Source organism: Hyperolius riggenbachi, chromosome 6 (genome assembly GCF_040937935.1).
Source record: "Hyperolius riggenbachi isolate aHypRig1 chromosome 6, aHypRig1.pri, whole genome shotgun sequence".
NCBI classification, from domain to species: Eukaryota; Metazoa; Chordata; class Amphibia; order Anura; family Hyperoliidae; genus Hyperolius; species Hyperolius riggenbachi.
In genome coordinates this window covers 242,361,010-242,373,804 of record NC_090651.1, presented here as the reverse complement: position 1 = coordinate 242,373,804, position 12,795 = coordinate 242,361,010, and the positions used below count along the sequence as shown (strand labels likewise).

Genomic DNA, 12,795 nt, shown 5'->3' with positions numbered 1-12,795 from the left:
CCTCCCTTACTCTCCTATGCCCGATTTGCCCGCCCTTCACTATAGAAAGTGCATTGTCTCAACATGAGGAATATTGGCCAGAGAGGAACAGAGGTGTGGGAGGGGAAAACAGGATGGAAAGAGGCTTTAACCAATCAGGCTGCATTAGTTAAGTCTGAGGGGAAGTAGAGAAGCAAAAAAGGACATCCCAGCATGCCCTGCAACTTCCTTTTTGTGTACCAAATTTTGTGTGTACCAAATAAGAGTCAGGTAAACTGTAGGATGAGGATTTATCAACAAGAAAAGTAATAGTGATTTTAACTTTTGGATTGCCTGGTTAGCATCCTTATTACTTGTTTACCAGATAAAAATAAAGAATTGATTTTTGGTTTTATGCCCGACAGTTGCACTTTAATCTAGTGAAGTTCAGTAAAAACAGCTCAAGTGTGTGAATGTTGTAGCAAAAACCTCAGTGTGTGGGTGGCTATTCTATACCGTGCTGAGACTGAGATAACCACAACAATTGGTCAGGTTTCAGGTTATTGAGCTGGTTAAATCAAATAGGTTGAATTTCTTGTAAAAGCACATGAAGAAGCCAGTCTTCCAACGGGAAGAGCCAGTGAACATTCTGTTACTGTAGATGTGGGCTCCTCTTTCTCAGAACTCTGTGTCTGCTCTGCAGCTGCGGTTACTGTGCACAACTGATTTTTTGTTTTGCAGGTTATAGGGGATTTACCCTACAAAGTGCAAAGACTCATCTTGATCTGCATACTAGTACAGATTAAGCTAAAAACAATATAACTCTCTTAGCAGTGCTTACTTCAAACAGAGTCAGTTATGAACTTTTATACAAGTTTCCTTTGAACAAGTTCACTTACACAGCAAACTGCACTTTTGCCATTTGATTCTAAAATCCCTACAAAAAATTATGTCAATAACATTCCCTGCCAGGGCTACCACGGATGTGCCATCTCTGAAGCTGCATGCACATGTATAGATTGTCACCTGAAGGGATAGTAAAGGAGCCCTTTTGGGACAACAGTGCAATGCAGAACGTAGTGGCTTCCAGTGAAAGGGGTTGAGGAAGGGAAGAATGTGCTCAGCTGAAAGATTACTTATCTCTACCCTGGAGATTGTTACCAAGTTGGTCTCAAAACCTTCTTTCCCAATACATTTTGTACGTGGTAAACTTCAAAAAAATTAATTCAGAATAACAGAGTGATCAGTATAAACAGAATAATTTACTAACAGAGGAACATCCTTGCTTTAAAGTGCACCTAAACTATTGTACAGGACACAAGGAAAACAGAAAGATCCATCCTGTATGTATTTAGAGAGAAGAACCTGTCTAATTCCACCTCAACTTCAAGTAATCACAGGTGTAATTTGATCTCTCAGTTGGGTCAGCACAGGAATTCAGCAGTGGCAGACACAGCTAAAATGTAAACACAGGAGGTTAACCCCTTCTCTGCTTTCATGAAACCAGGAAGTAGACACACTGAAAATTTATTGCAAGAGTTCTGTAAGCTGTAACAAACAAATGTTTTTCTTTAAAGGTTATTATGCTGTGGTTTACCTTTTAGAGCATAGAGGGCGATCTGAGTACAGGTCCACTTTAAGAGAAGTCAGATCTTCTAGGGACTTGTCTGTGCTAATATAATTCGTTTTACAGTCATAAACATACTTAGAAAAGATGGCAAACTTACTTCGAAAAGATGGCCGACAGCTTCTTCCTGTTCCTTCGTGGCTCGGAATCCTCACTGAACTCGTCTGTGCCCAGGAACACTTCTTGGTGGAACTCTTTGTTCAGATGGCCATCCATTTCCAGCTTCACCCCGTTCAAGTGGTCAGGCGGGAGAATCTCATTCTCATCTTTGCTGTCCACAGGTTTTTCCTTAAGTGCTGAATTATTGGCTGGTCTGGCATAAACGTCCATGAGAAGGAATATAAACAGGAGAGAGAGGTAGAGGGAACCCAAGCTGAAGATGAAGGCCTGCTTAGACACCATTGTTTCTTATGGAAGATGAAGCCTAACGGTACGGAAAAGTTGTTTTCGCTCTGTCAAAATACAAACATAACAAATTGTTGATTATAATACTTTAAATGCTAATTAACAGAGTTCTATGTACAGATGGAGATACTGCTTGCTTGGCAGTTGTAAACAACCTTATTTCCCACAATGCAACAATGTTCAAAGACCGCAAACCCTGACACCACACTTTGGGAGGGGTTTCACCACAATATCAGCCATACCCTATTTATCTATTCAAGAAAAGGTAAAGATTTCTTGTGGGAAAGGGGGTACCAGCTACTAAAGTTCAATCCTGGGTTTAAAGTGAACCTCCGGACTAAAAATCTACTCAGCAGAACTGAAAAGGCTTGGTGTTTCTTTAACAGTTTCACAGCATCAGAACTTTTCTTACCAAAGCATCATTTTTAGCTCCACCCATCACAGAAAAAAGCCCAGGCTTTTTTTTCCGTGATGCTGTGCAGAGCATGATGGGATTTCCTATGTTGTTGTTCACGTTGCCTAGCAACTGGGAGAGGTGCTCAGGACACAGGACAATTGGAACTGTGTCTCATGCTCCCTGTCACCTCCTTTCAACCAAAAAGATGGCTGCCCTCATGAAATCAAACATTTGCCTGTTCGTTTAAAACAGTGTGGGTAAGAGATTACCTATCCATTTTAATTAACATAACTAATGTAGCTTAATGACAGTATGTTTGTTTAGGCTGGAGTGCCTCTTTAAAGGGAAGGTTCAGGGAGAGTGGGTAAAAAATAAAAATCAAATTCCACTTACCTGGGGCTTCCTCCAGCCCGTGGCAGGCAGGAGGTGCCCTCGCCGCCGCTCCGCAGGCTCCCGGTGGTCTCCGGTGGCGCGCCCGACCTGGCCAGGCCGGCTGCCAGGTCGGGCTCTTCTGCGCTCCAAGGCCCGGAACTTCTGCGTCCCACGCCGGCGCTCTGACGTCATCGGACGTCCTCCGTGCTCTACTGCGCATGCGCAGTAGTTCTGCGCATGCGCAGTAGAGCCCGGAGGACGTCAGAGCGCCGGCGTGGGACGCAGAAGTTCCGGGCCTTGGAGCGCAGAAGAGCCCGACCTGGCAGCCGGCCTGGCCAGGTCGGGCGCGCCACCGGAGACCACCGGGAGCCTGCGGAGCGGCGGCGAGGGCACCTCCTGCCTGTCACGGGCTGGAGGAAGCCCCAGGTAAGTGGAATTTTATTTTGATTTTTAACCCACCCTCCCTGAACCTTCCCTTTAAGTACTTCTTTAATGCACACCTGTGACAAAAATAAATAATAGTAATACAGATACTTACCTTGGTAGGGAGAAGCCTCTGGATCGCAATAAAGATGGGGGAAGCCTCTTTAGGAACCAGAGGCTTCCCTCTCCCAAGGTAAGTATCCCCTAGCGGCACTATTTTCCCTTCATGTACACTTTAAGCAAGGCATACACTATAAGATGCGGTAAACAACTGAGGTCTACCCGATATGAAGTAGTTACTACATTAATATAGACCTGGACTACTATCTCTCATAAGGTCACAACCACAAGCTTTGTGCCGCTTAGTGCAGTACTAAATTATGAAGCCTTGCTCTGGTGCCACTCTTGCCTGCAGCCCTCCCACTCCTGGCTCAATGATCTGGGAAAGGACGGAGCAACAAAATGATTGAACATCAATTAACCACTTTAGCCTTCAGTGTTTTTTCACCTTATGCATCCGACCAATTTTCATCCCCCATTCATTCGCCAATAACTTTATCACTACTTATCACAATGAAATGATCTATATCTTGTTTTTTTCTGCCACCAATTATGCTTTCTAATCGATCAGCCGCCGGAGCGCCCAGCAGCCTTTTGGACATAGCAGCTACATCCAAAAGGCCATAAATGGTTAAGCCTGGTACACACTGGGATTCGCCAATCACTGACCAATGTTACCACCTCCATGTAGTATGAGGGTTTACCTACACAATCTGCTCATAGTATTCAAACTCTTTTGGCCCTCATACTACATGGAGGTGGTAAAATTGGTCTGTAATTGGCTAATCATAATTGAAAGTGTGTACTAGGCTTTAGAATCAATGCTTTAATTGAGTCTTAACCTCATTTATTAAACATACATTAGAATCTCGTTATATTAAACCTCTGGCAATAGTAAACTCAGTCCGCAGGTCCCAGCAACTGCATCTGTATAAATTGAATGCCTGCCTTTCAGTCTGCATATTTTAACATTGATCCTTTGCTTGGATATGACTGCTGCCAATTTAAGCTGAAATGTCTCATCTGACAATTCTCAGTTCATTACATTAGGTGCAAGGAGACAGGGGAAAAAGTTCTATGTTACTTACCTGGAGGGCTTCTTCCAGAACCCCCCCTTCCCTCTCCTCAGTCTTACAAATACCTAGATTTTCTTGAAGGTCTGCTCTGTCCTCTGTTAGATTGCCAGTTGTGGGCTACGGCACATGCATGGGCCGGGCATACACAGTATCCAGTCAACAAGCTTTCGCAGGAGCACAACGGAGGGGACCAGGAGGACAGTGAAGGGACCTGTAAGGTTACAGTGGGCAGGAAGACACCCCACTATAAAGCAATGATTTCCACAAACAGCTGCTATGAGAATAAAGCAGGCCATACAAGCATCAATATTTACCAGCAGATTTGTTCATTCTGATTGCATGTCCCAGAAATACGGGTATACAGTGCAACAAGCTGCATTGATCAGAACTTTGAATGATTCACAGAAAAAAAGAAAAAAGAATAATTACAGTTGGACTGAATTTTTTACCAATAGAGAGCCCATAGCATGGCACTGTACTGAACAATGCCCCGCTGCAGTTTGTTAGATAATTGAAAATCTGTGTAAAGTATATGGGGGATTGGAGCCCTCTCTAATCAAATATAGATCAGAGAAGGATTGATCTGTTCATCACATTGGATGGCAATCTAACTGTGTTTGGGCACCTTAAAGTGAACCTGAGGTGAGAGAGATATGGAGGCTGCCATATTTATTTCCTTCTAAGCAATACTAGTTGCCTGGCTATCATGCTGATTCTCTGCCTCTAATGCTGGGCATATACGGCTCGATTTTGCCACTCGATTCTCCCGCTTGATTGATTCCCCACTCGATTCCGCAGGCGATTCTCTTATCTTCTGCTGGTTTTTCTTATCTTTTTTGCATTGTCTTCAATGTGGAATCGAGCGGCGAAGCGATCGGGACGGAGATCGGACATGTTGGAAATTATCTATTGAGCCATCTAAATGGTTAAGAATCAAGCCGTGTATTCCCAGCATAATGCTAGGTACACACCATACGTTTTTCCAGCAGATAGATGGTCCGATAGATCATTTTCAACATGTCCGATCTTATTTTCGATCGATTTTTTTCTGATGGATTTCTCATTGAAGTGAATAGAAAGATAAGAAAATCGATCGGAAATAAGATCGGACAGTAAATGACTGAAAAATCTCACCGCGTATTCCCAGCATAAAACGCAATCTTCATGATATGATTCTTTGTGCGATTTGATTACGATTCTGGCTTCCAAGGTTCAGATCCCACCCTCAACATGCAATCCTCATTAACCAGTTTAGAATGTCTGTTGGAGAAAGAGGTGCGCTTATGGTGGGATACCACAACTTTAAAGCATTATGTCTCAGAGGGCATGATTCCGAGGGGTTTGCGCATTAAAAAAGTGCCCACCACTCTTTACTCTGACCAGTTCATACTAGAATGGAATCAAGTCTTGTCCGACTGTTCCATTCGACTTATGAAACTGATCATAACCTATGAAGAGAGAAAGCTTGCAGACATCAGGGTTCGGATCACGGAAGCCAAAAAGGATCTTGAGAGGTTTTCGTCATTCGAACTTTTTGATGAGCTAAACAATAAAATGAAAGAGAACATCAATAAATTGGAGAGTTTGGTCACTAATACCAAACGAGTCAAGTTTCTCAGGGATTTAGGGGACTATAATAACAACGTTGTTTATGAGTGGGGCAGGTGGGAGACCATGCACAGATCACCCCGGCCAATATTGTGTAAACCTAAACATGCCAAAAAAGTCAGCTTTAGATCTGCGGATAGCTCAGGTTCATTTTCTGATGCATCAGATGGGAAAGAGGAGTTGGTTCAGTCGGTCTTTGCTGGCACCCCAAAAAAGGGGGGGGGGGGACCAGCACGGACAGACACAAACCATCACACCAACCTCTTACTACCAAAATCCCAAGAAGAAACGTGGGAAACACAGGTACAACAAAAAAGGGGGCGCAGGAGGAGGGCGGGGCGAAAACATAAGAAACTAAAACGCCACAATGATCACTCCAATGTCATAAATCTTTCCAGTGTACAACTGTCTGATACCCAGCTTTCCCTGCTTTCCAGAGGTCTTTCTTTCTCACCATCCTGTCATTTTGATGTCTTTGGCACTATGCTAGACATCAATAAATTTATTAGGAATCTCATGGTTAAGAAACATTTCTTGGAACTAGGCGAAGCGGAGGTCGGAGAGGAGGGCTTGGGGACGGTCACGGGGCCCCTACCTGCTGCCCCGGCGCCTGGGAGGTCCCCCCATTCCGGGAGGCCTCGACCGCCCTCGCTCTGGAACAAGTGTCCAGTGTGAGCGGCGGCCCAGTCGCCGGGGCGACCCTGGGCCCCGTGCCCGTCTCCAATCCTTTTTTCTATCCCATACAGGCCAGATCAGCGGTGGTTGACACTTTTCAAGATCTAGTTGAGGGTGAATTGGTCCGATTACAAAGGACATCTAGAGCTAAGTCGGACCTTGCTAAATCCGAACGGGAAGCACTTCTGTCCCTCCAGAATGATGACTCTATTGTCATCCGTAATGCAGACAAAGGGGGGCAGTGGTGGTCCTGGATCCTGATAAGAATAGAGCCGAAGCTCTACGTCAACTGGGGGATAGTGAAACTTACCAGGTTCTCAAGGGGGACCCCACCGGTCGGTTCAAGGCTGAACTCAAGAAATTGTTGAACCTGGGGTTCTCCTTGGGAGTATTCACGGAAAAAGAGAGGGATTATCTTATGGTGGAAACACCAGTGATCCCGATTTTCCATCATCTCCCCAAGGTGCACAAACCGGACGTTGCGGGTATCGGCTCCTTGGGGGAGCGTCTGGGCCAGTGGGTGGACGGTTGCCTTCAGCCGCCGGTTCAGCGGCTGCCGGGTTACATTCGGGATACCACCCATCTGTTGAATAGCCTGGAACCTATACAGTGGTCAGAACAATACACATGGGTCACGATGGACGTGACTGCTTTATATTCTTCGATCCCCCATACTCTAGCCCTTAGGGCTTTGGATTATCACTTTCGTAAATACAGTTCCTTTACCACCGAAGTCAGGGACCTCCTCATGTTGGCGGTGGATCATCTGTTAACCCACAATTATTTCATGTTTGATGGGGTTTTTTATCTCCAGAGGTGCGGAGCTTCTATGGGAGCCGAATTCTCCCCATCCCTGGCAAATTTGTTTATGGGGTGGTGGGAGGCGCTCCGCATCTTTGGGGAACGGAACCCCTTTTCTGAGTTCATTTTTTGGTATGGGAGATATATAGATGATCTGCTGCTAATATGGGGAGGTCCCCCGGACGTTCTGCCTGATTTCCTGTCATATTGCAACGACAACACCTTTAACCTGATGTTCACTATGTGTCATGACTCCACTAATATTGATTATCTTGATCTTACGTTATGTGGGTCTCGGACACTGGGTAGGGTTGTCACCAAGACCTTCAGGAAAGCATGTGCAGGTAACTCACTCTTGCTGGCCTCCAGTTGCCACCCTGGCCACACTCTCAGAGCTGTTCCTTATGGAGAGATGGTAAGGGTGGCTCGTAATTGTTCTGACCCCAATTTGCTTGGGCATGAGCTGGATCTGGTGGGAGAGAGGCTCCGGGAGCGGGGATACGATAGCCAGCTGATCAATAGGGCAAGGCAGCAAGCGCTGCAGAGGAATCGTCGGGATTTGCTGGGCGCGGGTGCTGGACGCAGGACTAGGCAAAAAAGAAATGTCACCTTCACAACTCCATACAGTCTGGAGTACAATAAGGTTGTTAATATTATTAAAAAATATTTGCATGTCCTCCATTCAGACCCTAAGCTCCGCACAGTCCTGAATGAAGGATGCGCCTTTTCAGCACGTCGCGCCCCTACATTGGGGACTCTCCTCTCCCCGAGCTTTTTCTCCACCTCGTCCAGACCCAGACCCACCTGGTTGTCCTGCAAGGGCTCATTTAAGTGTGGTTATAGCACCTGCAGGTACTGTTGTGTCCACAATCAGACGCAGGAGATCTTTTCTATCTCCAAAAATGAAAGGTTTGATATGAAACAATATATTAACTGTAATACCAGTAACGTTGTTTATCTTATTACCTGTACTGCCTGTGGCCTACAGTACGTGGGGTGCACCACCCGTCCTCTGAGACAGCGTATCTCTGAACACTACAATGGACCTGGGAGGCGTCTTAGGAATGAAACGTACATCACACAGGTTTCCAGTGTATCAAAACATTTTTTAAAGGAACACCAGGGTGTCATGACAAGCTTCACCTTCCAAGGAATAGAAAGAGTGGCCCTTTCACCTAGAGGGGGCGATTTACATAGGCTGTTGCTAAAACGGGAGGCCTTCTGGATATGGAAGCTGGGCACACGTTTGCCTTTAGGACTGAATTCAAAAATGGATATTAGTCTAACATATGATGTGAGATTATAACCTCCCCTATGTCATTCATGTCCATGTGGCCTGATACTTGCACCATGTCATACTAACTTTCACGAAACTGGAGAATGCAGTGTATGTTGTGCTTATATATTCTTGATGCTTAACCATGTCATCTTTGGTTTTTTAACCCATTGCATTTTATGTACTGATATGTGTTACTATTTTATATGCAATATTTATGTATGTCTCTTTAAGAATGATGGCCACGCCCCTAGTGGGCGGGCTATTGACTACTTAAACCTGTGATATGTTTGTGTAAGCTGGCTATGATTAAGGAGCCTCTTAGAGCTCCGATACGCGTCAGCCTTTACATGTTCTACTGATGTGCCAATAAAGTTGAAGAAAAGTTTTATACCCAGCCTTGGTGTAGTGGAATGCCTTTTTCCTGCATGTTCTGAGACCCGTGATTCCTGCTCCTTTGGCTAGTGCAGCGGTGGTGTGAGCGTTTCCTCATCTTTGCTATTGATTACGATTCTATTTACAATCCGATTAAATCCGACATGTCTGATCTGGATTCGATTCAATTCAATTGCCATTGCAAAACAATGGCAAATCGAATTGAATTGAATCCTGATCAGACATGTCGAATTTAATCAGATTGAAAATAGAATCGTAATCGAATTGCACAAAGAATCGTATCGTGTAGATGGGGCATCAGGTTTACCTGCCAGGTAATTTCCAACATGTTGGAAATTATCTATCTAACCATCCATCTGCCTAGAAATGAGGCATTGTTCTACTCAGCAGGAGATGACCAGAAGACAATGCACCAGAGATAATGACTGTCAGGAACCGACCCACGGCACGCCTGCGTATGCGGTTCCCGACTGCGGGTTTGACCAGATCAAGCGGGGAGCAGCCTTATTTAAGCTACAAACAAGGCTGTGACCCCCCAGAACACTTCTCACTGCCACCACTAGCGGTTCGCTAGACACGTCCACTCAGCTGTCAAGGGCTAAACACGCAATCTGCGTTTTCGTATTTGGGTCAGCTTTGCGCTTAGGCCGAATACGAGAACGCCACGCACCCACACACAGTTGCAATCTTACACTGTAATGAAGCAAAACCACTAACAGTCGTTCCGAACAATACTGTTAGCCACTCTGCTGTCGCTACTCGCACTGGCGTTTTTCGTACGTTGGGTCAGCTGCGCGCTTTAGGCCAACGTATGACAAACGCCCCCACACACAATGCAATTACAATTTCATATGGTAGTGTTGCTCAAGCGTACATAGGCATGGACTATACACAGTTGCACTTCAATCTCTTCTAGGCTATGAGTGTTAGTTTAGCACAGCAGAAGTCAAACTTATTAAATAATGATTTAATATTCCATAAAAACATAGAACAATGCAGAACTTAATATATACAAAAGATTACAAAAAGACAAAGTAAAAAAGTTACAAAATTAAGAGTTACAAAGATACACACCAAGCAATTTACTTACCAAAAATTACAGGAATCCAGATAGAAGAACCTTGGACTTTTGTGGACGGACACAATTCTGGTTAGACCAGGAGTCCACTAGCTTGGGCCAGGAGACCGGCTGCCACTACCGTCAGAAGATAACTGATTTGAGGTAGCTGTCCCCTGGTTTTTATAATGAAATATTCGCCTCGAGGCTGTAAGCCTGTGTGGACGGGGGGAAGCTAGATTTAATTACATCCTCAGTCTTAATTGGATTTCCAGAGATCCAACATCCACTATAGTACACACACCAAACAAAAGACTTCCTTAGCCCAATTTCCCCAGGTTACAATGTCTATACATCAAGAGATTGTTAAGTGAGGCTTTTCAACTCCACCAATAATTCAATTTCCACAGGTAAAAAATGGTATCAAAAGGACTTCAGCCCTTCAATAATTTCCAGTAGGCTGTGAAATACATTTCAAACATTCAGGTGCCAGCTTCCCCCTGCCCCCAAGACTCTAGCAGGCTTGCCTTGTATAATGGGACAATGGCTGACACCAGACTCAAAAGCCATGCCGACCAGCCTATTCTTCCTCAATTGGCAGCTAATTAGCAGTCCACACAGTTTCCCCTGCTGGACAATGGGGCAGAGGTAATGGACATCTACATACAGAATTACATTAGACTTCAGTTTACTCTGGCCAGGTGACCAATTACTCCCCAGCACAATACACATCTGAGGTTTTACCCAGTAGACAGAAACAGGACAGAAATATGTTCTGTTATTATCTTTAACATTATCAGCCTCATAACTAGCGGCTATATTCCTGACAATGACCAGTCTCTATCAGTACTTTGCTGAACATAATCTAATTACAGAAAATCTTACCGAAAATTTAACAGAAAAATCTAACAGAAAAGTGTATGGTGTGTACTAGGCATAAATACTTTTAGCCATAAGGCCCGTACACACGCCATATTTTCACAAACGACGGGTCCGTCAGACCCACTCACTGGGCGGACATTCTGCTGACAGTAGGACATGTGTACAGTCTGTTGGCAGACTGATAAAAACATCTTTTCAGTCTGCCGACAGACTGTACACCAGGGCTGTGGAGTCGGAGTCGTGGAGTCGGGCAATTTTGGGTGCCTGGAGTCGGAGTCGGGAAAAAATGCACCGATTCTGACTCCTAATGAATTTGTAACTGTAATTAAAATAGAAAATATGATAAAATGTTCTATTTCTCAGATAATAGTCATTAAAAATAATATACAGTAATAGCTGTGCTTAGTCCACAAAAATGAAATAAACCAATCAAAATTAGTTACTTGTGCTGCTTCAATAAAGCAGTCCCCTTATTTTTAAGGTCAGATATACATACCTGATTGTGACTGTATATATGATGTGTACACAGGAATCTCTTATATATACTAAATAACATCTATGCTGTAAGTATAAAGCCTGATGTGTAGCCGTGTCACTAATAGAGATGGTCAACGAGATGGAAATCATTCTGCATTGATGCTGATTTATGCAAATGTATGCACTCCCTTTGCTGATGAAATCAAATAATTTGATATGTTGTTAAAATTTGGTTTGGTGACTACAAATTAAAGGGTAACTGAGCCGGATGAAAAGAAAAGTTTTTTTTATACATACCTGGGGCTTCCTCCAGCCCCCTTCAGGCTTATCAGTCCCTCGCTGTCCTCCACCACCCCGATCTTCTGCTATGAGTCCTGGTAATTCAGCCAGTCAGCGCTGTCCGGCCGCATGCCTCTCCCACAGCCAGGAACATTCTGCACCTGCGCAATAGTGCTGCACAGGTGTAGTATGCTCCTGGCGGCGGAGTGTGTGCATGCGCACTACGCCCGACTGGCTCAAGTACCTGGACTCATAGCAGAATGTCCAGGTGGTGGAGGAGGACAACGAGGGACTGATTATTCTGAAGACGGCTGGAGGAAGCCCCAGGTATGTATAAAACTTTAATTTCATCTGTCTCAGGTTTACTTTGTTACACAGTAGTACTATACTCTACATATGCACTCCCCACAGAGCTGCAGGGAATCCACTGAGAATGCTGTGCACATTGAACACAGAGGTGTTGTCTGTTTACAATCTCCTCATTCCCCTGCAGAGTACCTGCACATCATTCTTACATGTACCCACACTTACATTGCCTAGGGCCTGATAGATGTTCTTTGTTCCGGTTTGTACCTTTTACAAGTACTCTTACTAAGGACTAGTTTTAGTCTAAAGGGAATGAATATAGTAGTCTACATATCCTTCTCACTTCAGTTGTCTTGTAAAATTCCTAAGCGTTGGCAGTTAAGAGACGAATTTCATGTTACATACTTTTAATCAAACAAAATTGTAATATGCAAATTAGAGGAGTCGGAGAGTCGGAGTCGGTGGATTTTTGGACCGACTCCACAGCCCTGCTGTACACACCTCCTACTGTCGGCAGAAAGTCCGCCCAGCGGCAGGGTCTGACGGACCCGTCGTTTGTGTGAAAATATGACGTGTGTACATGCCTATAGACCCTAAAGAAGCATGCAGCAGATCAGGCGATTCTGACAATATTGTCAGATCTGACAAGATTATCTGCATGCTTGTTTCTAGTGTGATTCAGACACTACTGCAGCCAAATAGATCTGCAGGAAAGCCAGG

General features: G+C 44.5%; 1 protein-coding gene across 3 annotated transcripts in view; it reads right to left on the bottom strand.

The window, feature by feature from the left end:
- The window catches only part of SDF4 (stromal cell derived factor 4), an 82,497-nt gene that overhangs the window by 50,791 nt on the left and 18,911 nt on the right, over positions 1–12,795 (bottom strand). For all 3 annotated transcript variants that reach the window (XM_068240590.1, XM_068240592.1, XM_068240591.1), the window contains one exon: positions 1,686–2,037. In XM_068240590.1, the coding sequence (XP_068096691.1) occupies positions 1,686–1,987 (302 nt within the window). In that variant the 5' untranslated portion in view covers positions 1,988–2,037. The remainder of the gene's footprint in view (positions 1–1,685; positions 2,038–12,795) is intronic.